At 58.1% G+C, this 23850-nt stretch overlaps 2 protein-coding genes across 3 annotated transcripts in view; one reads left to right on the top strand and one right to left on the bottom strand.

The window, feature by feature from the left end:
* Positions 1-213: 213 nt before the first annotated feature.
* THRA (thyroid hormone receptor alpha) lies at positions 214-23723 on the bottom strand. Its single transcript, XM_019981025.2, has 9 exons — positions 23528-23723; positions 12277-12629; positions 9802-9869; positions 9158-9258; positions 7075-7222; positions 6235-6440; positions 5114-5260; positions 4269-4527; positions 214-3625 (listed from the first exon to the last, which is right to left on the bottom strand). The coding sequence occupies exons 2-9, from the start codon at positions 12327-12329 to the stop codon at positions 3375-3377; spliced, it is 1233 nt and encodes a 410-aa protein (XP_019836584.2). The 5' UTR covers positions 12330-12629; positions 23528-23723; the 3' UTR covers positions 214-3374.
* Positions 11792-23850, top strand: part of MED24 (mediator complex subunit 24) — a 43868-nt gene continuing 31809 nt past the window's right edge. Inside the window, exon 1 of one of the 2 annotated variants that reach the window (XM_070773417.1) lies at positions 11792-11941. The gene's annotated coding sequence lies outside the window, so the exon portion shown is untranslated. Of the gene's footprint in view, positions 11942-20421; positions 20445-23850 lie in introns of those variants that run through there. The other variant, XM_070773416.1, reaches the window with a different exon arrangement.

The raw sequence follows: 23850 nt of genomic DNA, 5'->3' as shown, positions 1-23850 counted from the left end.
GCTCGTTCTGGGGGGAGGGGGAGGGGGTGGTGGAAATATGGCCAAGGCTGGGGGCACACCTCTCCATCTGGTCAGTTTGGGGGTGGGTACTCTGCCAGCAGATGGGAGGATACAGGGAAACAGCACGCAAGTCTAAGGGGGGGGGGTGCCCAAGGGGGTTATTTTCATCATATATTTATTACATAAATATATAGTAAAATAGACGAGCAACAATTACCATAAAAATATCTTTCTTTAAAATCCTGACCCAAAACACAACGGGGTGAAAAATCGCACATAACAGACACACTGATTGTCAACGTGGGGCAGAAGTAGGAGCCCCCAGGTCACCCCTACTGGCCCCAACCCCTCCCTGGGGAAGGGACCTACCGCCTTCCCTGTTTCTGGCCACAGCCCCCCTCCCCCCACCCCAGCACCAGCTTCTCATACATTCAGTAGCGCCTGCAGGGAAGTGTCCCCCTCCTCCCACCCAGGAGCTCCCAGGGCAGGAGTTGCTGTCCCCCTTCTGGACGGTGTCTGTGTCACACGCCCCGCCCTCTCCCAGCCCTGTAGACCCGCCGCCAGGGGAAGGGGTAGGGGCTCCTCCACCCCCACCCTCCCCAGGTCTGAGCAGGGAGGAGGCTGGATGAGGTATGTGTGTTATGAGTGATGGGAGGGGGAATACTGAGATGGAGAGGCGGGTGGTGGGGGCGGGGTAGTGGTCATGGCTCTGGCACCTCCTTGTCCTGGCCTGGCCCCCTCCTCCTCGTCCCAGCAGCCCCTCCTCCCACCAATACTGCACCTGCTGCCCCCACTCTGCCTGCCCTAGCGCCCCGGGCCAATACTGGGGAAGGCAGGCTGAGCACCCACATCAAGGCCATCCCCCTCATTAGCACCAATGGCCCCCAGAAGAGGGCCCTGTCCCCCACTTCCAAAGCAGGGACTGGGACGGCTGGCTGCCCATCTAGAGCAGGTGCGTGGCACTCCTGAGTCCCCCAGCTCCTCCCCCACCACGTGTACTTGCTCACACATTCACACAGAGAAAAACACACACACACACACCCCACCTCACTGAGAGTGGGGGGAGGGGTCGGGTTACGGGGAGGAGTGGGGGATCACAGCTCATATGACTGGGCAGGGGTGGGTGGGTAGGGAGGGTTTCCCAAGTGCCTGCAAGAGGCCAAGCCTCTTGGAGGCCTTTTCTCCACCATGTGCATGGCTGAGAATGGGAATGGAGACGTGGCGGTGGGGATGTAGGGACGGGGAGACAGCAGACAGGTCAGGAATTCCACTGGGCCCCCAGGGGTGGGGGGAGGGTATGAGAGGGCTTATCCATGGGACTGGAATAATACAGGAATCAGGACCCCAGAAGAGAGATGGGGACTGAGACAGACAAAGGCGGCACGGGCAGCCCAGGAGCCCGAGGGGGCGGGGCAGGTGCACGCACAGGTGACAGCACTGCTCTTCCAGGCCTCCACCCCCAGCGGAACACCTGAACGGGGAAAGGACATGGCCCGATGGGCAGCGTAGCATTGCCTTCCCGTGGGTGTGGGTGTGTGTGTGCGTGTGTGTGTCCACGCATGTGTGTGCATGTGTATAGGGGGCTGTGGCAGGCTGAGGGTCAGGGTGGGGTGGCAGGTTCCCCACTGCTTAAGACATTTTGCCCCAATAGTGCAAAGCGCAGGAAGCCCTGGCACCCCTCCCCCCGCCCCCTGCCCCATTCCCCATGGCTTCCGGGGGCATCTATGTCCACCCATCCATCCCTGCCGACATGCAGCCCTGAGCCCAGGGCCCTCCGGTCTGCTCTGTCCCTCCCCGCCCTCCCCTCCCCCACCCTCAGAGGGCTACCTCCTCCCTCCCTCTCTTCCCTGCGGACTGGGCACTGGCAAAGAAGGGAGGAGGAGGGCAGCTCACCCAAGTGCAGACCAACAGAGCACTCCTCACCAGGAGGGTGGGAGGTGGCTCAAGCCAAAGTCCCTGAATTAGAGAAAAGAAGAGGGGGAAGGGGTCCCAGGGGCACAGGGGCGGCTGGCCTGAAGAGCTTCAAAGGAAAAAGGCGGAGCACCAACTGCCCTCTCCCCCAGGGCCTTGACTAAGTGCCACTGATCTAAGCACCCCATTCCGGGGCCCGCCCGCCTGGAGTCTGGGGTAGTGCTAGTGGGACCAGGAAAGAAGGAGGGCAGGGGTTAGAGAGAACCCAGCAGACGGATGGGAACAGGGGCCCGCGGGTGTGCAGGTTCTGGGAGAAGCTCACACACACCCCTTTCGCCTCCCTTATGCTGCCCCCCCACCCCCGTCCCAGGGCAGCAGCATCTGGATCGTAGCTAATACTGCAGGATGTGAGGAGGGCGGGAGCTTGAGCCACAGTTTTTCCTGTGTGGGTGCCAAGGTGCAGAAGAGGAGGGGGGTGACAGGGAGAGGCCCCCGGGGCTGGGCACTTGAAAGGGGAGCTGTGCGGGCAGCAGGGCAGGCTGGTGAGGGGCCAGCTGGCATCCAGAGTGAGAGGTAGATGGAACTCAGCGGGCACGAGTGGCAGAGAGCAGAGGGAGTACTGGGGCGGGGGGTGCCAAAGGGCACAGAGGGAGGGGCAAGGCAAGGGGGCGTGGCCAGGACCCTGCTGCATTAACTCACAGCTCTGATGGCAGCCCTACCCTTGGGGACCTGACGGTGGATGGGGGGCAGTTCTCTCTGATTTGGGGGGAGGAGGGGCAGCTCTCAAAGTGCTCGGGGGTGGGAGGGGGGGGTCCTCCCCTCTGGCCAGCCTCAGTTAATAACTTAATATCATCTCTCTATCAGTCGCTCGCTCTTTTTTCCTCTGTCTAGTATTTCTTCATTTATCTTCTCCCCTTGCCTGGTTTCCAAAGTGCAGTTAGAATGACTGTAATTTTTAACCTCCAGGGGAGGAGCCAAGCCAAGCCTTTCTTTGCACCAGGCATCTGGGGAAGTAGAGAGGCCCTCAGCCTGGAGGGGGGACCTAGGCCAAGAGACTGGGCGAGGGGGCTCCCTCTTGTGTGTGTGTAGGGGGTGAGTGAGGGCCTTTGCCCCCACCCCACATTCCTCTATCCCCTACGGTCAAGATGGCTTGTCCGCACTTAGTTCTCCCTCCCTTCTCCTACCTTCTCCGAGGACAGGGTCCTGGGAACTGCAGGACACGGTCCCCCCGCCCCCCTCCCACACTGTCCTTTTCATGGCAAGTTCATTTGTTTGCCCTGTCCCAGGGCTGGAGGTTCTGAGGAGGGACAGGGCAGTGTGGGGGTGTGTGTGGGGAGCTGAATCTATCCAAGGATGAGACGGAGGAGAGAAGAGGTGTGGGGGTCTCCCTCAGCCCCCAGCTCTGCCCCTTCTCTCCAGGCTCCTCCCCACCAGCTCCGCACACCCTCTGGCCGCCTGAGGCTTTAGACTTCCTGATCCTCAAAGACCTCGAGGAAGAGTGGGGGGAAGAGTTCGGTGGGGCACTCGACTTTCATGTGGAGGAAGCGGCTGGCGTGGCAGGCCCCGATCATGCGGAGGTCAGTCACCTTCATCAGCAGCTTGGGCCAGAAGTGCGGAATGTTGTGTTTGCGGTGGTTGACGTAGTGCTCGAACGCCAGCAGGTACGCCTCCTGACTCTTCTCAATCTTGTCCACACACAGCAGGCCCGAGCGGTCTGCAGGGAAGGAGGGGCAGGAGGCTGAGAGGGTGGAGGGCGGGCAGAGGCCCAGAGGCTGGGGGAGAATGGAGAAAAACATGCATTCTGCGGGGGCGGGGGACAAGTGGGGGGCAAGTGGGGGGCAACCGCAGGGCAAAGCCGGTGGAGGGGCAGGTAAAGCAGACAGAGGAGTCAGAGGTGGGCCTGGGAAGAGAGGAGACTAGGAGACGAGGCAGGCCTAGGGGGTGGAGAGGTGGGTTGGGTGGAGGAGTAGGAGGAGGTTGGGGGCAGGGACCGGGGGTTCTGAGAACAGAGGAGGGAGGGGAAAAGAAGGTGGATGGGAACAGAGTCAGAAGTGGGGAACAAAGGAGACTATGAGAGACAGAGAGCAGATGTGGGGCAGAGGTGAAAAATGAAGCCAGGATAGGAGAAGAGGGCATGGGAAGCTAGAGATGGGCCTGGAGAGAAGAACAGAGGGGGATGGGTGACAGAGCAGGGGACAGTGGACAGAGGATGGGCCTGGGGACAGGGATAAGCTTGGGGGACAGAGAGGTGGGCTTGGGGAACAGAGAGACTGAGGGGTTAAAGAAGGACAAGCCTAGGGCCCAGTCAAGCTCTCAGTCCCTGGAAGCTCCAGAGCCCACCCAGCCAGGCTAGGTACCTGTTGACATTAGCAGCACAGCCTGCAGCAGAGCCACTTCCGTGTCATCCAGGTTAAAGGCAGAGAGTGACTTGCCCAGTTCAAAGATGGCGTCAGAGACGACACCCAGGCCGCCATTCTTGAGCTGCTCCCGCTTGACGGCCATCTCCCCGCTCAACGTCAGGGTGTCACTCTCGGGGTCATAGCGGACAGCCGCCCGCAGGGACATGATCTCCATGCAGCACCCCTTCAGGAGGATGATCTGGTCTTCGCAAGGCAGCTGCAGAGTCACAGGAACGCTCAGCATGACCCTCCCCATAAGTGTCCCCTGAAGGTGCCCCTGGGAACTTCGAGGCCACCACCAACCGGGAACGCGTGCTCTGGACAGCTACCCTTGCACTGGGTGGCAGACCTACCTTGCCTCACTAAGCCTCACAACTAGGTCTCTGAGTTAGGTCCTGTCATTACCTCCATGCCCACTGCAGATGAGCAAAGGGAGGTTTAGGGAGTTAGGCCACGTGGCCAAGGTCTCAAGCCAGTAGGGCAGCTGGTCCACAGAGTTAGTGCTCTTTAAAATAAGAATCTCCAGAGTCAGGATGGTCACATAGACTTGCGGGGAGTTGGGCAAGGAGAGGCTGGGGATGCAGGGCCGGGCCCAGAGAGCCTGTTAGTTCTTTAGGAACCAGCTCGCCCTGTGCATGCGTGTGTGCATGCATGTGTGTGTGTGTTGGGTGTGTTGACCTATAGGAATTGCTCCCTGTCCAGAGAGCTTCAGATAAGGATGAGCTGGGACTGGGTGACCTGGGGAGCAGCCCAAGGCTTCCCTCCAGTGTGACACCAGGTCTCTCCTCCCATCCATCACTCACCTCGGAGAACATGGGCAGTTTTTTGGCAAAGTCCACCACGCGGGTGATGGCCGGGGTGATGATCTTGGTAAACTCGCTGAAGGCCTCAAGGTCCACCTTGTCTCCGTCTGGCATGGAGACGATGGGTGACTGGCCGATGTCATCCGGCTAGAGGGAGAGATGGGGGTCAGTTGGGGCTGCAGACCCCTTTCAACTACTCACTGAGGCTCCCTGCCCACCAGGGGGAGCTCCAAGGCAGCTTGGGGAAGTGGGGCCACCGCACCTAGGGACTCTGTGTCCCAGGCCTAGGGCTTCTCCCACCTCGCGGCAGAGAACAGACTAGCACCAGAGCTTCGAGACGGCTAAGAAGAACAAGGATTGTAGCACCAGTAGCCCTAATGTCATGACAACAGAAGCTACATTTGACTAACATGTAGCTAGGAATTAGGCTGTGTGTTTTACACATATTATCTCATTTAATCCTCACCATGACTTATCACCATTAGTTGATGTTATATTTATCACCATTTCACAGGTGAGGAAACTGAGACAGAGTGAAGCTAAGTAATAAGCCCAAGGTCGAGGGACTGGTAAGCGGTGGAAACAGGATTCGAACCCAGGCAGTTTGATCCCTGTTACACACACACACACACACACACACACACACGTGCTTGGTTTCAGAGCTGGTGCTCCTTACAGAGTACTGTTTCACCCGCTGACGCACTCCATCCGTCAGGAGTTCTCTGCCTTCCCCCACCATACACAACCAACTGTCGATCTCCTCCCACGCTGACCATTTCCAAGACAACACGTGGCCCCCAGGAGGCTCCCCAAAATACTGTTCCATGACTGTGTCCGTGCCCCTGCCTCCCAGTCACTGTGGACAAAAAAAAGAGGAGAGATCCTCCCCCCTTCACTGGAAATCTGATGAGGCAAGGCCCTGCCCTCATGGAACTCCCAATCAGATGGAAAAGGCAGTGACACATACACGGGTGTACAAATCAGAATGCCAAGTTGTGCAGACTAGCAGCTTTGGGGTGGACTAGTCCAAGAAGGCTTCCTGGAGGAGGCGAGACTCTGAATTCGCTCTCCTCTCCTGGCCACCAGGCTGCCACTCTCACTCATGCCCCTTCTCTCCTTACCAGGAATTTCCGCCTCTGCTTCCAATGGCTGCCCTGGGCATTCGTGCTGCGATGGGCCTCTGTGGCAACATGGATCAGGTCCCACTCTTCAGGAGTGGGCTCTGGTCGCTGCTGCAGTGATCGGATCATCTCCTCCTTCCGTCGCCGCTCTCGGTTCTGCTCAATCAGCTTGCGCTTGGCCACCCGCTTCGAATCATCTAGAACCACTGTCAACAACAGACACGATGCCCTTTGCATGGCACACTCTGTCACCTGCTCAGAAACTACTCTTCCCGGTGTTTAGGTTGGAGAAACTCAGGGGAAGGGCCAAGAGAGGCTAAAGGACTTCCCTAGCAGTCGGGTGGCACAACCTGGATCATGATAATCACTGGGACCACATCAACTCCGATTTCGGCTGACCCAGAGGATACAATGTTCTGGTCTAAGGGAGACAGTGGTTACTGGAAGACTGAGCCATCCAGTCCCTAGCTAACAAGATGCCCTCTCTCACCCCACAGAGAAGTGGAGTGCCTTCCTTGGTAGTCAGAGATACTGTGTAATGGTGGGGTACTCAGGACTTATTTCTACCCAACAACTCTCTGAAGACCCTTGACTGGTGAAAGGCAGGTAGGCACCAGGGCCCGTGCTCAGGGCCAATAGAGGAATCCTCTGTTTCCTTTTCTTCTGAGATGAGGGCAGCAGGGACTGCCGAATTCCCTGAAGATTCTGAATACTCATTCCATCACCAGCCTGACCCAGATGGTCACTCTGCCCTGTGGGTACCCTGGAAGGGAGCTGCCACATCTGAACACACCCCCACCTACAGCTGCCTGGCCCGGTTTCCCCCACCCATCCCCTTACAGTCCATGGCCATGCCCACAGCGATGCACTTCTTGAAACGGCACAGCTGGCACTGATTGCGGGTGATCTTGTCAATGACACAGCAGCTGTCATATTTGCACGAGTAGGTGGGATGCAGGTTCTTCTGGATTGTGCGGCGAAAGAAGCCCTGGGGTGGGGGCGTGGAGGGGAGAGACAGAGCATGGTGTGATCACGATCTTCTCTTCCTGACCCAACCATGCAGCTCTCTGGCAGGGGGTGGGGGGCTAGGGGAATTAGTGAGGGGACCTGGCATCTTCTGGACAGAGCAAGCCCAGCATCACCCGGGCTCTGCCAGGACTTAGAAACACACATCTTCAGCCCCAACTGCCTACGGGGTACCTGGGGAGTGGTGGTGGTGGCAGAGGTAAGGATGGTGACCATGGAGAGGAGATTTGAGCCTGGGAGGGTGTGAAATATGACGAGGCCTGAAGGAACAGCCACTTTGGACATCCAATTAATACCTGATTCTCCATCTTGCTAAACAACTCTAAAAACAACAGTGGCCCCAAACCATTCTCATACACGCTGCCTGTTACCTATGCAGATGGGATTCATGAAATGGTGGAGGGCGGGGAGAATGTCAAAAAAATCAAGAAAAGGCATTGGGTATGGACTTGTATTAGCTTGCAAATAAAATTTTCAATTTTATATACAGGGTTTAATCTTTGCTTTAAAGGAAAAAACCCTCAAGACTCAAGATGGCAGTAGTAATAAGAAGGGCTAATGTATGCTGCATACTTACTCTGAGCCAGGAGCTTCTAAACCTTTTCTTTCATGTATCATCACCTTTAATGCTGGTGTCAACCCCATGAGGTAGGAACTGTTACTATCTCCATGTTGCCGACTAAGAAACTGAAGCTTGGAGAGATTAAGCCATTTGCCCAAAGTTATATGGCTAAACGGTCAGAACTGGACCTGAGGTATGAGACGCAAGGTCTGAGCTCTCAGATTCTGGGGTGCAATTAAAATCCACCTAGAGTACCAATCAAAAATACGGATTCCTGGGCCTCACTCTAAACCTCTCCCATCGGACTCTCTAGGAGTGGGAAGACATCTCTGTCCTCTTGGGATGACCCACTGGGACTCAGAGGGCCTTGAGGGTGAGACCCCCTGTTCTGTGCTACACTGCTGGTGATGCTTCCAGGAACGCTGCCAGGGGACTCTCCATTCCTGGTGGTCTTGGCTTGACTGGCACCAAGAAAAGAGGATCTTGAAGCCTTGATGTATTCTTCATCTTTCTGTTTCTTGAAAGGTCTTATATTTTCAGGAGGTGATGACTTTAGACAAACCACGTAGGTTGAAATGCCCAAAGTGAGATCTAATTAAGTCTCCCCAAGTCTACGACCTTGTCCCCTCTGCCCAGGGAGACTCTGCCATCCTCTCCTCTGGGCTCCACCGTGCCCCTCCCAAGCAATGGTTCTCAACCTTTCGGGGGCAGCGGAAGTAACTGGGGAGCCTGTTGCAAGGCAGATGCCTGGCAGCCACCACAAAATGTTCTGGTAGAGTAGGGCTGGGATGAGGCCTGGGGACCTGCACTTAACAAGTACTATAGGCGGTCCAGGAACCAGATTTCAAAAACACTGATATTGCTTTCAGCTAACACCAGTCTTTCCCTGGTAGGCTGTGAGCAGCTTGAGGTCAAGGCAGATACTACACATCTGACACTTAATACACTGAGTGGATGGATGGAAGCAGACATTTGTTGAGTGCTTCTTTTCTGTTTGGGACTGTTTTAAATACTCGATGTGCATTATCTCATTTAATTCTCCCAACAATGCTATGTGGTAGGTATTATCATTATCCTAACCCATTTCACAGATGAAGAAACTGAGGCTCAGAGAGATGAGGCCTCTTGCCTAGGAGTGGGAGAGCAGGGATTATGAATGAACAAATGAATGAATGAATGAATACGGGAAATGACGATGAAACAGGTGGGCTTTAGGTTACACGTTTATAGAGCTGTCTATCGGGCCAAGTGCTGAAGGACTTACAGGGAATGAGACGGTGGGGGGGGGGGGGGCCTCAGGTGGTGGGGGAGGGGCAGGAGCTGGCTGGTCCATACCTTGCAGCCCTCGCAAGTGATGCAGCGGTAGTGATAACCGGTTGCCTTGTCCCCACATACGACACACTGCTCGTCTTTGTCCAGGTAACTAGGGATATACCCTGGGAGGGAGGAAGGGAGGCAGGCAGGCAGGCATGGCTTGGGGCCCCAGCAGAGAGGCTTCGAGACTCTCTCCATCCCCCCACTTTTCCTTCCTTGCCCAGCCTCCCTGAAGGGTTCTCTGTCTCCAGACAGAGTCCTGGAGACATATCAGAGGTCATCTTGCTCATCCCCTTCCCTAAGAATATGGAGAATCCAGTTCTTCTGACTGACCCTTTAGGGCTTTTCTCTCTTGCTGCATCCCAGGGGCAGGGGGACACAGGAGAAGGAGAAGCTAATCTCGGCAGCAGCTCATCTCGGGGACCTCAGGTAAGGGCGTGATGGGAGAAGGGAGGGAAGAGGCCCTTTCTGACCTACTCCATCCTCAGTGGCTGGGGCATGCTCCACATCACACCTCTCACCCAGACAAGTCCATCCCAAGCTCTCCAGGAGGCTCTTCCCACAGGACACAGGAACTGCCGGTACAAGCCCAGGCCCCGGAAGAGCCCTTTGCTGGTTCGGTGGGGTTGAGGGTGGGGAGGAAGGGCACACGCAGCCAGGCTCACCTGACATGCTGGTTTTCAGGGAACATTGGCCGTTCTTTCTTTTTCGCTTTCCATCTGGTGACCTGGTACTGGACAGGGGCAAAGTGGGTAGAATCAGAGAGCAGACCTTGGGCAGCCCCTCTTTGCATCCAATAGGCTGAGGTCATGCCTCAGGCCTGACTCCCTCCATCTACCTCCCACCTTCAGGTCAGCTGACAAAACTGAGAAGGGTCCAGCTATCTGAGCAAGAGATAAGGGGCTTGGCTGGGGCACAAGCATGTTCAAGGGTCCCAACACACACTGACACACACATTAGAGAACCGTAAACATCCATCGTCTATAAAACATCCACATATTTAAGCCTTCAGTACTTGACACATATGCAGAAGAATCTCAGGACATGAATCTTTAGGACATGCTTAAAACTATATAAGCTTTAGAATACACACAAATATATGCAGCATAAAACCAGCACATATGAACATATGAACAACTATGCTGCCTTCAGTATAAACCCAAGCATGGTATGTAAGCAGCAGTCTCTATTATCTATGTGGACATGACTTTCAGGGCTTTCTCAAATGTTATACGACCTCAAGGATATGCCCACGTGTTTCACAACCCTCTAGACAAGCACCTAATAATACCATGCCCCTCCCTGCAGCGAGCATGTCACTTGATTTTCAGCTCATGCACACACGCTAGATAACCACAGCGGACCACCAGAACCTAGACTCAAGGACATGAGAAAAGGATGGGACTCCCAAAGCCACCCTGTCCACGGCCCCCATTTAACAGAACAGCAAACTGAGGCCCCACCTGTGCCAGCCGACACAGTGGGCCGGGGTCAGAGCCAGAACAAAGACCCAGGGCCCCTCCACGTAAGGTATTATAGCAGCCCTCAGCCACTGCACACACATGTGGCCAGCCTCTCCACATACGTGTTACATAACCTCGGCACACACAGGTTACATAAGCCTTCTACATGCATGCACGGATTGTATAACCTCTCACACACACCCCGTGTGTGGCATGTTGCAGAGCCTCCCTCCAGAGCCCGATGTAACTACCAACACACTGACACAGTGACCTTGGCCAGGGTCACAGTCACAGATAGCCGTGTCCCACACACCCTGGGGATTACCCCTGTCTAATTTCTAGAACGGTTCGAGGGTCAGATCTGCTTCCTGTCTCCGGAGGGGTGGGTATGGGGGAATGCCTAGCTACCGAGGCCCCAGCTGAGCTGGCGGTCTTCTGCAATTAATCAGACTTACAGACTCTGGGTGCAGTACCAGGGCTAGCCACAAGGTGGCGCAAGGACATGGGGGAGGGGAGGCTACGGGGAGGGGCTGCAGTCCTGGGGGGACCAGGAACTGGCATTCCCGCCTTTCTCTGCGTTAGGAGCCGACTCTCCCAGACCCACAGAAGAAGTCTGGGCAGCGAGGTACAGGGGCTGTAAGTGAAAGCTATGCAATGATAGGCTAAACCTTTTTCAGAGTTCCCGGGGGTGGGGACTGGGTAGGGGGATACCCCACTGCCCTTACCCAACCACCAGCCCCATCCACTTCCTCCACCCTTCCAGGGACCCAGTCTTGGGCCCCAGGGCTTTGCTGGGCCAGGACTCCAGCCTCCTGGCTCGGGATCTGGTCTCCTAGGCAACGGCCACACTGCTCCCCAGAGCACCCATCCCCCACCCTCTCCCTGGCCATAGGCACAGGCTGTACCCAGCTCCCAGGGCACCATGCCAACAGAGACGGAGCTCTGTGCTACTTGGAGCTGACGGGAGAGGCAGAGACCCTCTGGGCTCCTGAAAGGCACTGCAGATGGCAGGTAAGCCATCCCTAGCTGGGTGTGCAAGGCTGATGTCTGCTCCACGTGGGAGCAAAATCTTCATAGCTGGTATTCACTTCCACTTCCTGGGAGGAGCCCCATGGCAGTGCCCGCCCTTGCCCATGAACAAGGAAGAGCTTGTGAGGCTCCCAATAGGTTCCAAATATAAGCGTGAGCTGTGACCAACAGCTACTGGACCATGTGCCCTGAAATGTCATGTAACAGGCACCATGGCTTCTGGACCGCACACTGGCAGTCCGAAGTGAATGAGCTGGTAGGGAGAGGAGGAAAGGAGGCAAATGGCAAGGCTGTTTGGATTCCACAGATGCAGGTAAGGGTGGCCCAGGGGACCAGGGAGGGGGCAGGATTTGAGATGCCCAGCACCATCCAGGGAGGGGCCATGTGCCTGCCGCCTGTAATTACTCTACATCACCTCCCCCTTTTAGAATGGGCATCTCTCCATCCAGGTGCCTAATTCCCTGCCACATGGGAACATGACCTCATCTCCTGGGCAAAGGTAGGCAGCAGGCTGGCTGGCCTCATGCCCCGACCCTGGCCCCCGCCACAGAGGTACTTAAAAGGCCCAAGCTCAGCTCTCTTGGGCCCAGCCAGGTGACCCTGCTTGCTGCCTAGGAGTTGGCACGACGTAGCTGCCGAACGCATTACCTGCTCTCCTCTGGGTCTGACCCACACTCCACCTTGCTTGGCTTCTGTTCCATTCACTTCAATTCCATCCAGGATGCCCTCCAGCACGCCGAGAGACTGGGGTGGGCACACTGGCCCCCCCGGCACACCCACAGGCCACCCACCCCCTGCCACCCAGGCCCTAGGGCACAGCACCCATGGTGCCCGCCTCAGCACTTGGCCTTTCACACCATGCCCTGAGCCCCAAGGGGGGCGGGCGGTGAAAGGGGCCAGGGAATGGCAGGTGGTAGGGCTGGGTGGGGGAGCAAGCCGGGTCTGTAAAGGGGTCCTGGGTGGGAAGAGTAACTTCTGAATCTTGTCCTGTCCAGAGGTCCCTGCAGAGAGAGGAGAGAGGCAGGGATAAGGCGGTGCCATGGTGGGGCTAGGCGAATAGGATTCCTTTGGTACCAACATTTTGGGGCTCATACTGAGATGATGGGGGGACTTCCCTGGTGCTCCAGTGGCTAAGACTCCACGCCCCCAATTCAGGGGGCCCAGGTTCAATACCTGGTCAGGGAGCTGGACCCCACAGGCTGCAATTAAGAGTTCACAAGCCACAACTGAAGTTCCTGCATACCGCAAGGAAGACCTGAGACCCAGTGTGCCACCACTAAGAGCTGGAGCACGCCAAATAAATAAATACTGTGAAAAAGAAAATAATGAGATAGTGGTAGTCATAGAGGGCAGGCACAGGAAGAGGACCAGGATAACCATTCAAATCAACAGAGAGCAGGCAAAAAAATAAATAACCACCACACAGCAGGCAAGACTGGAGATCCATAGACATGGAGATCATGCCTGATCTCCAGACATGAACAAGGATGGAGGGAAAGAATGAGGTCATCCATGTACCTTGTCTCAATCCTCACAATCAAGTGAGGCCCTTGTGTGTGTGTTAAGTCCTTGCAGTCGTGTCTGACCCTTTGCGACCCCATGGACTGTAGCCCGCCAGGCTCCTCTGTCCATGGGATTCTCCAGGCAAGAATCCCGGAGTGGGTTGCCATTTCCGTCTCCAGGGGAATCTTCCTGATCCAGAGATTGAACTCGCCTCTCTTGTGTCTCCTGCATTGGCGAGTTCTTTACCACTAGCACCACCTGGGAAGTGGTGCCCTTAATATGCATCTATTAAACATCAGCTGCTATTACCAACCCCCTCACCAAGTTTTCCTAAAACTCATCAGTACTGTAGGGCAAGACGCCACCAGAGACGGGCAGCTTTGAGCCCAGGCACAGGGCAGCAGGGGGCGGGGTGTACTGGGGAAGGAAGTGTGGTTTGTAGAGGTGGCATGCAGGAATCCTGAACACCCACCTGAGTGCCTCAATAAAGAAGGACGCTGAAAACAGTAGGGAGCTGCCCCCTCCCCCAGCTGCTGGCCCAGTTATGACTCCCCAACCCTGGCCCCACAAGGAGATTCCCATACAAGGTCCCACATCACACTTCCCAGTCTGAGGACCAGGCTTCCCCTTCCCCATTGGTTTAGCTGAGCTGCCACCCACCAGGAAGGCAAGGGAACAGGGAATGGAAAATAACCCCTGTTAATGGCACAGAGAGTATGTGCCCTCTGGTATCAGAACTTCGCAGGTGAGTAAACGAAGCCTCAGAAAGCTTGAACATTCACTCAAGTGGGCGCAGCTAGTCAGCAGCCTGCCTCCAACACTGGCCTTGTTCTGCTACCAGGGGTCTAGGGCAGTGCCGACCTGGGCCAACCATTCCCTCCACGCCACATTGCTGACCCCAGGCTGCAGACCTGACGCTCCGTGTCTGCCCAGACAGGCAGGTGTGGGCACGTGAAAGGGGACAAAAGGTGCAGCTCCCCGCACACACCCCTTCATCCCTCCACAGTACGACTGTTGCACCAGAGGCTTTGCCCCTCAGCCCCACCTCCAAGAACTGATAAGGAGTCAGGGTGGGAGGGGAAGGGAGAGATAAGTCAGGCCATTGGGCAGGGCAGGGCCGGCCATGGGACAGGGCACTGGGGTGAGTCCCCATCCTGGGGAGCAGGGCAGGAGGACAGAAGGGTGGCCCATTCTGTCTTTGATACCCCCACAGACCAGAACTGGGCACTGGGGGCTGGACAGGAGACACTGGGGAGGGGGGGACGGGTGAGAGCGGGGAGCCTTAGCCCAGGGAGCCATCAAGAAAGTAGGTCAAGTTTTTCTTGGCTTGCGGAGAAATTCCTGTTATAAATTTATAATGGCGTAGCCAGCCCTAAGGGGTGGAGGTGGGGGAGAAAAGGAGTGGGTGGGGTTGCCCAGAGCCTGGGCACAGGGGCCTGCCGCTCCAGCCAGAGCGCTGAGGGGTAGGGGGGCCAGGGTAGCCGTGGGGGTGGGGCTGAGAATAGCGGGCTATTTTCTGTCGCCTCTGTTTCCACCTCTCTCTGCCCAGTGTAGCTTCCTCTGGTCTGTCTGTCTGTCTGCATCAGAATGTCTCTCTCTCTCTCTCTCCCCCGGGGGCGGGGTGTCTCCCTGTCTCCCCCTCCCCCCAAGTCTGTGCCTCGGTGCTTGGCACACCCTGGCTGCGGTGCTGCCCCCGCCTGTCTCCTGCCCACCTGGCATGCTGCCACCACTTGTTTACAGAAGCTGGAAAAATCCACTCGCCAGCCTGAGGCCTGGGCGCCCCCGGGGAGGGGAGGAGGCAGGCACAGGAGTGGGCACAGGGAGAGAGGGGCAGCCCCGGGGAGCAGGCCCTGGGGGCAGGTGAAGGCAGCCAGGGTGTGCAGGAATGGGTACCGACAGCTGTGGGCCAGGCAAGATGGGGAATCCTGGTGGCAGCGCGTGGCGTGGGCAGCTCCCTCCCAGGCCATAGAGCTGGAGGAACCCCCTCCCCGCTCACTCCTGCCCCAGCCCCTACAGGGCACACCTGGGGCAGCGCCAACCTAAGCCACCATGTTTATCTTCCCTTCCCCCTCCCAGGCCCAGTCTTAACTCCAAATGCGTCTGGGCACTGCCAAGGGCTTGCACGTGCCTGCTGGGAGGGGCGTTGAGCAGACCAGTGCCTGCTGCCTGTCGGTACCACCCAGGCTCCCCGGAGCCCCTGGCAGCGGGCAGCAGAGCAAGGTCCTGCCCTCGCCGCTCAGGGCACCCTCGCCGCTCAGGGCACCCTCGCCTGGCACTTAGCTAGAGGCTGGAGCCCCTGAGGGCTCCTTGTCGTCTCTCTGGGGACATACCTGGGCCTCTGAGGCGACAGAGTGGGCAGAGAGCCCAGCATGCAGGGAGGCACACGGCACGTGGGCCAGGCCTGCGTTGGCCGTGGGTAGATGAAAGTCCACAGGGAAGTGGGGCGGGGACACCCACCCTGAAGGGCAGCCTCTCGCCCCTCCTCCTGGAATCCTGTCAGTTCCCCAAGTGCCTGACGGGCACAGACCTGCAGAGGAAGAGGCTCAGGCCCCCAGAGGTGGAGGGGCTGGAGCCATGCTGCAGAGGAGGCTGGACAGCTGGGAGGCAAGGCCCACCTGTCGGAGGGCCTGGCCACCCTCTTCCTCTTTGTCGGATAAGAGCTGCCTGGTGGCAGTGTGGGCAAGGCGCCCGTGGAGGGGGAAACATTTCATTAAGCTTAAGTGCTTCTGGGATGGGGGGACAGAGACAAGAGGCCAATGCAGCATCCACAGGCACCATGCCAGGTCCCCGCTGCAGGGACTGTCCCACTCTGCAGTCCTGTGGACCCAAGGGACTCCCTGGAAGGATGCCTAGGGCTGCCAGAGGGGGGACTCTCTGCCCCCAGATCCAGCCCCCAGGTCTCCACGTCAGTCTCCTCTGGGTCTACTCTTGGCTTTGGCCCCACCTGTCAGGGCCCCTGAACTTTGTCCTTAATGCACTAAGGGAAGCCCAGCCCTCCTCCTTGCCAAGCAGAGGGAAGGACATAGAGAGAGGGGGGCTGAGAAAAGGGGAGAAAGAGGAGGAGGAGAAGGGTGAAAGGGATGAAGGGGGAGAGGAGAGGGAAGATGAGGAGGGGCGAGGACAAAGAGATGGGCCGAGACTGGGGTAGAGGCAGGGTTGACAATGAAGTAGATGGAGAAGAAGAAAGGCGGCAGGGAGGTGGGGGTGGGGAGAGAAGGGTGGGAGAGACAGAAGGACAGAGGAGGGGAGGAGACACAGAGAGAAAGGTAACAAAGGAAGATGGGTGGGGGGTGCTCGGTGCCCCGCCCGAGTTCCACCTCACGAAGGCTGGGGGGAGGGCAGAGCAGAAATGGTTTCCACGGTGACAGCTGGTTCTTGGTGGCCTGGCATGTGGGCTATTAATAGTGCTGTGGGGAGGTTCGCACCTCCCTCTCCCCTTCCCCTTTGCCTGCTGCTAGGGTGGGGGGTAGACTCTTCACCCCCACTCCCAATTATCTGGCACTGATGCCCTGACTGCACACCATGGGGGCTAACAAGGGCGATGCTAAGAGGCCCAGCTGGCCACTGCAGCCCACACACACACACACACACCAGACACACGCGCGGGCATGCACAGGCAAACACAGGCATCTGTGTGCAGACATGACCGCCTGTGCCAACGTGGGCTCCCATGGGCAGCCACAGACACCAACAGCCCCCGGGGGTTCTGGCGACGGCGGAGGTTGCAGCAGCAACACCAGCCCCCAGGTTGAGGGCTGGGTGCCTCTCAGGGCTGGGATCTTTATCTCCTTTCCCAGATCCCCCTCTCTGCTACTCTCAGGTATGGACTTGGGGGGGGGGCGGGGCTGCCCCACCCAACTCCCAGTTATCCCAGTGCTGGGAGGGAGAGGAGGGGTGAAGGCGGGAAGGGAGGTGCTATTTGGCAGGTGTGTGATGGCAGAGGAGTACACAGATGAAGGCAGCAGCTTGGCAAGCAGGAGGGGCCAGGGGAAGGCAGCAGCCTTCGGTGGGCTCTCACAGGGCCCCCATGAGAAGGGATTCTGGAGCTCAAGGGCAGTGACCCCTGACGTCTGATCTCCTGAGCCACTCTAGGGCCTTGGAGGCTTAATGGGAGATGGGGGTGGGGGATATAAGGGGGAGATTGGTTACTTAAACAAAAGGATCCTCTCCCCCAAAAGAATATAACAGGAAATTCCCCCCTGCAGGTCAGAGACAGAAAGACATAAACAGTAGCCTTGACTTGGGCCAGATGCCCAGTAGGAACATCAAAGACTGTTGGGCTTCCGCCCACCCCCACCATAACCTCACCCACCTGCTGCTCTCCTGCCCCTCCTCCCACCCCCAGGCCAGCTCCCATCAGGCAGCAAGGTGGGCACCCAGGTGTGGGGCTCATCTCCACACCCCCCGCCACGCCTACTGACGATGGTGGGGCCCACAGCTCCTGCTCAAGAGCTCAGCCCCTTCCCTGCCAACCCACAGATCTCCATAACACCCCCACTCCCCACAAGGAATGGAGAGGGAGATCCAAATAGCCAAGAAGGCAGAGTTAGGAGCACCCCCAGGCTGAGCACACTCTCCCTGCCCCCACCCCCCCAGCAGCCAGTGGGTAATTGGAGCTGGGAGCTGGGGCAGCTGAAGGCTGGAGGCATGAATGTCACGGGGCCAAGGCGCTCACTGCAGATGGCATCATGGGCACAGGGCTGGGGTCCTCCTTTCCCCACTCCCCTCTTCCAGGGAGGAGGTGGCACAGAGGAGCCTGCGAGCCCTGGAGAGCTCTACCCAGGAGGGAAGGGAATGATCAAGGGGAAACGCAAAGCGGGGATGTTCTCCCAGGCACCCCCAGAGAGGCAGAGATAGCCCCCAGCCAAGCCGAACAGGCACAGGCAGGGTTGGTGGGGGAGGGACTGAGAGGGAAGCGGGGAGAGAGGAGCTGGGAGACCAGGGAGGGAATGAGGAAAGGGAGGAGAGATTGAAAATTGTGTGTGTGTGAGAGCGGGAGAGAGGGAAAGGGAGAGAGGGGGAGAGGGAGAGGGGAGGGAGAGAGAGAGAGCAGGAGAGAGCGAGCAAGTAAATGCAGCCGAGTCTGCCCGCACACACACGGACACGTGCAGACACACACACTCACCCCGCATGCGCAGAGCCGCGGGCTCCGGTACCCCATTCCAGCGGATAGTCAGAGCCCTCCCCGGCCCACACATGCACAAAATGCGCGCACATGGATGCGCGCACAACACACCCACTCACTGATGTGTACCAAGACGCCTGATAGCCACCAAAGCCTGGGTCCGCGCACTCCCCTTCCCTCGCCCACGCCCCTCGCGCCTGGGTAAAAGAGAAAATGAAACAGGCGGCTCTGGGAGCCAAGAGCTCATCTCCTCCTTACAAGAGGAAGCCAGGAGGAAGAAGAGGCTTGGGGGCTGGGTCCAGTCCCGCTGCTCTGTGCCAGTGCTAGAGGCGTGCTCTTGGCCCTAACCTTTAACCCCAGTCCCCGTGCCCAGACTGGGTGCCCGCCTCCAAAGCAGGGGAGCAAAGACAGCATTTTCTGGGCACCGGTGAGTTCCATCTTGCTCCCCTTGTCTGCCCAGAGAACTCCTGACACCTCCCTGTGGACCACCTCACAGCCTGGCATGCTACAGGGTGGCCCCCCTTTGGTGCCCCAGCCATGGCCTGCCAGAGAGGAGGGCAAGCAACACCACATGCCTGAGAACCACGCAGTCCTCTCTCCACCAGCCCCAGCCGTCTCTGTGAGAGCCTGAGAACGGTCTCTGGTTCCAAGCGGCCTCTGTGTCCCCACCCACCCTGCAGCATCCCAGACCCTGGGAAGAGACGAGAATCCACAGGCCTTGTTGGCCGTGACAGCTCGCAACAGGGGCTGACTACAGGTGTCATCTCACGTTATGTTATTTGCCCTCACTCCGCACAAGGTGGGCATCCCTGTCTCCAGATTACGAAAACCTAAACCCAAAGTCAGCAACTGGCAAGTGGTGAAAACCCAGCCTCCAACTCCCAGGCAGTGGTCTTCCCACCACAGTCATGCGTGCCTCCCTTCCCCATGAGGCAAAAAGTCCCCCAAGCACCTTTGCAGCCATGAGAACTAGGGTTGAGATTGGTGCCCCCACTCCGGAGGCTCCCCTGTGGCCCACCACAGGACATATCACTCCCATTGTCCTGGGGGAGCTGCATAAAAGGGATGGAGGGCGGAGAGAAGAGTTTTATCACCAGATTCACAGAGGATTAGAGGCAACCCAGGATACACCCTGGACCCCCAGGTGCTGCACCCAACACCCTTCTTATGCACTGCCCCCACCCCCCACACTAATGTCCCCTCTGTGCAGGGGCGGGGAATCTGTCAGCCAAGGGTGGGTCCTGAATGATAGATCAACGGTAGGTAGCTGAGATTTTGGGTCCCCAGGAGAGAGGAAGGGTGACTTACTCCACACATAAGAAGTGAGAGGGGTTGTGGAGAGGAGCCTGCTTTCCTTGTTTTTCCTCTCCCACACTCCCAGTGCTCAGACTTGTCCCAACAGAGATGCAGTGATGCCCAAACATTCGTGCATTTGTCCCTAACCGGGGAGGTGTGTCCCAGGCTGTGATACCAAGGGCTCCTTTAAGAAGCAGCTAAATAAGATGAGGATCAGAGGAAAGCACAGTGGTGGCAGAGGGGCTCCAGGCTGCCCAAACTCCAGGCGGGAGAGAGAGAAGTGTCATGGAGAGGTGACAAGGAGGCTGGAGATTGGGGACCCACTATCCCTACCAACCCCACCTCATGCCTGTAATGTCCAGGAGATCCAAGTCTCCACCAAGCTTTTCCAAGAAATCCAGGGGCCCCAGACCCACAGATTTCCTTGCTGTAACAGCTAACACATACAGTGCTTGTGCACCAGGCAGTTTTTAAAAGCATTTTATATATTCTGACGGCTGTAATCCTCAAAAAACCAAATGAGGTCGGTATTACCATCCTCAATTTACAGATAAGGCAAGGGAGAGGTTAAATTGCTTGCCCAGGATTACACAACTGCCAGGGACAGAGCTGGGATTCAAACCCAGGCACTCTAGCTCCTACATATATATACACATGTGTGTGTCTATGTATACATATATATATGCACATGTATACCCCTGTTTTTAACCATTACAGCATGCCACCTGCCAGAGGAACAATACCTTGTTCTTTCATCCAGCTATGTGCTCCCTGTGACCCAGCCTCAGTTTCCCTTTTTGTAGCAGCCATGGACTCTCCAGGGTGGAATCCCTGCCAGTACCTCCTCATCCATTGTCCAGACCACAGTTAGAGGGGAGCATGGCCAGAAATGGTAAGTGCCCCCTGCTCAGATTTCCTCTCTGGAAGAACTACCCGCCCTGCCAGCCCAAAGTGAAGGGCCAGCCCATGGGAGAGGGCCTCACACAGCCCCACACAAAGTCTGGGCAGCTGTACCCTCAGAACCAGGCTCAGAGGCTGGGCAAAGCAGACACAGCTGTTGGGCATCTCTGAGGTGGGTCTCAGCTGCCAGGGATGTGGAGAAAGGCCATTGTGAGTCCCGCTCAGCTGGGTCCTGCCAACTCCCGCCACGGCCCCTGGGCGGGGAGGGGGGGCGGCGATTATTTTCCAGTGGGTCAGTGTGGAAGGAGCTTCCGATAACCATCCATGGCTTGCCCACCCAGACCTTCCACCCAGGCTGAACCCACCAGCCTGAGAAGTCAGCGTGGGCAGTGGTTGACCCCTTCTCTTCTCCCCCTGTGCTCAGCCCCCCAAACTTGCTGGCCGCAGCTGCAGGGCTGAGGAAGTGCAGGATGTCCTGAGCAGCCAGCTGAGCCCCCCGCCCCCCACCCCAACCTCTCGCTGACCCCAGAGGCAGGGCAGGCAGGCCAAGGGGCGGGGTCTGAGTACTAGCAACTGGAGAAGAATGGAGAACATCACCGCCGGTTCCCAGCTCCAAGCATGGAGGCTGTGGCAGAAACGGACACCAGAACAGGGGTCAACAAGGGGGGTGGATAGGGACAGGGTGAGAGGGAGTTACAGACTGGTGGAGAAACAGGGGGAGAGAGAAGAGACACAAGCGAGACAGAGCACTGGAGACCGTGGTGGAGCAAAATTCCAAGTCAAAAATACACAGCACTCACCCAGACACTCACCAGCTTACGGCCTCCTAAGGGAGGCTTCCAAGTTTAGACAGGAGGGCAGAGCTGAGAAAAGGGGCCAGACTCCCGGTGGGAGGCAGGAACTCGGCGGGAGTTAGTGGGGGGAAGGCCGGTGAGCATCCCCAGTAATGGCCCAGACCAACGAGCCCAGCAGGGGCACTGAGGTTATCTGCTTTTGGGGTGGGGATGGGGGCTGCTCCCTAGGAGGCAGGTCTCCCCAAGACTCCCTCCCCGCCAGCAGCCAGGGTCATCCCAGCTCCTGAAGTCACCTAACATTGCTTCACGTGTGTGACTCGGCCCTCTAGAACCCCCTCCCCCTTACCCTTTGCTCTGATTTTCCTGTCCCTCAAAAAAAAAAAAAAAAGAGCCTGGAAAAAGAAGGCAGGAGGAAGCTTGAGGGGAAAAGTCTACGACTGCGTGTACATCTAGGGGTGTGCCTGGCCGCACAGCTACAGTGCGTGCATCCAGGGGTGTAGACCTGTGACTGTGTGGTCCTGAACCTTCTGAGTGCCTCCTGCACCTGAGCCCCTGGGACTGTGTGCAGATGCCTGCACCTGTGTGCAGGGTTCCCACAGTCAATCAATTACAAAGGATTACAGAGCACTTCATATGCTTGGCTCTGGGTGGGATCCAGAGCAATTCCAGTGATTCTCCTGGGTCTCAAGGAGCTCACCATCTAGGGGGTGGGATGACAAGGGAAAGAGACAGAGAATGTTATCTATAGTGACTGCGTGCCTTCCACCATTATGGGAGCAGGGTCTTTTTTGTGTGGTACACAGCACCTCAGAAAGCCACAGGAAGAGTCCAGGAAAATACTTGTTGCTGAGTTGTGTATATGTGTGTTGATGTGCAACTGCATTTGCGTTTGACCGAGTGACAGCGACTGTCACGGCAAGGCGATGATGCCTGTGTGACTGGGCTCATGCGAGCACGTGTGTGCCTGTGAGTGACAGGGTCTTTTGTAATGTGTGGCCGTGTGCAATTGCTCTGCATTCATGCATGCAGGCAATAGTGACTTTTTCTGTGTGGGTGACAGCGACTCCTCCTTGTTGTGTATGAGAGCATCTCCCCGTGACCCTATGCCTATGCAAGGGTTGGTCTCCCATGGGTGTGTCCCACCCTTCTGAGCTCCCCTGTGCAGTGGCAGCGTGCCTCTTCCCTTGTCCCCATGTGGGTGTGTCCAGCAGTTCCTGTCCTTGAGTCCGCCTGGGTGTCCCTGGGTGTGCATGTGTGTGTGGGCATATCTCTGTGTCTGCATGGCACATTTGCTTCCCCCTCATCTTGGACCACAGCCCCCTATATCCCTCCCCTTCCTGGGGCCTGAGCCAGCATTGAGGGGTGGGCTCCCATCCCACTGGTTTTCCTTCTGCGACCTCCAGACCTCCACCCCCGCCAAGCCCCCCTCCCCCGGAAAACGGGAGGCTCTCTCCATTGCCTCTATAACCCCCACCCCGCAGGCTTTACCTGCACACTGGACAAGGGAGGCCCCCAGGCAGAGAAGGGGCACCAGAGACACGTTGCAAGGGGAGGGAAGCGGGTGGCACACAACACGGGCCCATTCCTCCCTCTCTTCCCCAACCACCCTAGCTTGCAACTCCCCTAATTATCCAGGGACCCTCAGATACACCCCCCAACACACACACATACACACACACACACCCAGCCGCGTTTTTGCAATTAGTTGTGTTGCAACCAGAGAGCCATGTTCAATTGGGGAGGCGAGTGAAGTGCGGGGGGGAGACTTTCTTCTCCTGGGGCCCGGGCAAGCCCACCTTCCCACCCCACTCCTACCGCCCTCCGCTGCTGGAGGTAGCCTTGCAAACGCCACTCGGCCTCGGCCTGGGAGGCTGGGGGTGGGAGCTGGGGGGGCAGGCCTCCGGCGCACCGTAAACAAACCGCGGCGCGGCGGGCGGGGGAGCTCCGGCGGCCGGCAGCGGGGCCGGGCCCGGGAATGCGCAGCGGACGGGCCGGACAGAGGCCGGGCGGGTCCTCGAGGGGGAGGCCCGGACGCCATCTCCGCCGGCGAACCCCGGGGCCCACCGACCTCCCAGCAACGCCTCCCTTCCCCAGGGCGTTGAAGCTGCAAGCTCCCGGCCAGTGACAGGGTCACTGGGGCGCCCGGGAAGGCTGAGGCTGGCCGCGGGTACCCCCCGGACGCCCCCAGCCCGCCTGGGAGCCGGCCAGAGAGCCCCGCGGCTTTGCATAATCAATCGCGAGGCATTTGCATATTAATGCCCCCTCGCTCCCTCCCCCTTACCTCGGCGTGGCGCGCTGGACCGGGCTGGGCAGCGACGCGGGGGTCTCAGCGCCCCGTGCCGGGGGCGTCCATGGGGGGCCGGTGGGGCCCGGGCCGCCCGCCTCCTGCGCCCGGGTGTGAGTGCTAGTGAGCGCGGGGGGGCGGGGGGCGAGTGTGGCGGCCCCGCGGCTCCTCCGGCAGAGGCGGCGGCCGCTCTTGGCTCCTCCCTCCCCCGCCCCGCTCTGGCAGGGGCTCGGGCTCGGCGCGCCCAGCCGGCTCGCGGCTGCTCCCTGCAGGCCGCCTCGCCGCCGCCGGCCCCCACCCCCCGCCCCCCGCCGCGCCCC

This window comes from Bos indicus, chromosome 19 (assembly GCF_029378745.1).
Source record: "Bos indicus isolate NIAB-ARS_2022 breed Sahiwal x Tharparkar chromosome 19, NIAB-ARS_B.indTharparkar_mat_pri_1.0, whole genome shotgun sequence".
NCBI lineage: Eukaryota > Metazoa > Chordata > Mammalia > Artiodactyla > Bovidae > Bos > Bos indicus.
Note: the sequence above shows the minus strand (reverse complement) of the source record. Positions and strands in the feature narration are given on the sequence as shown.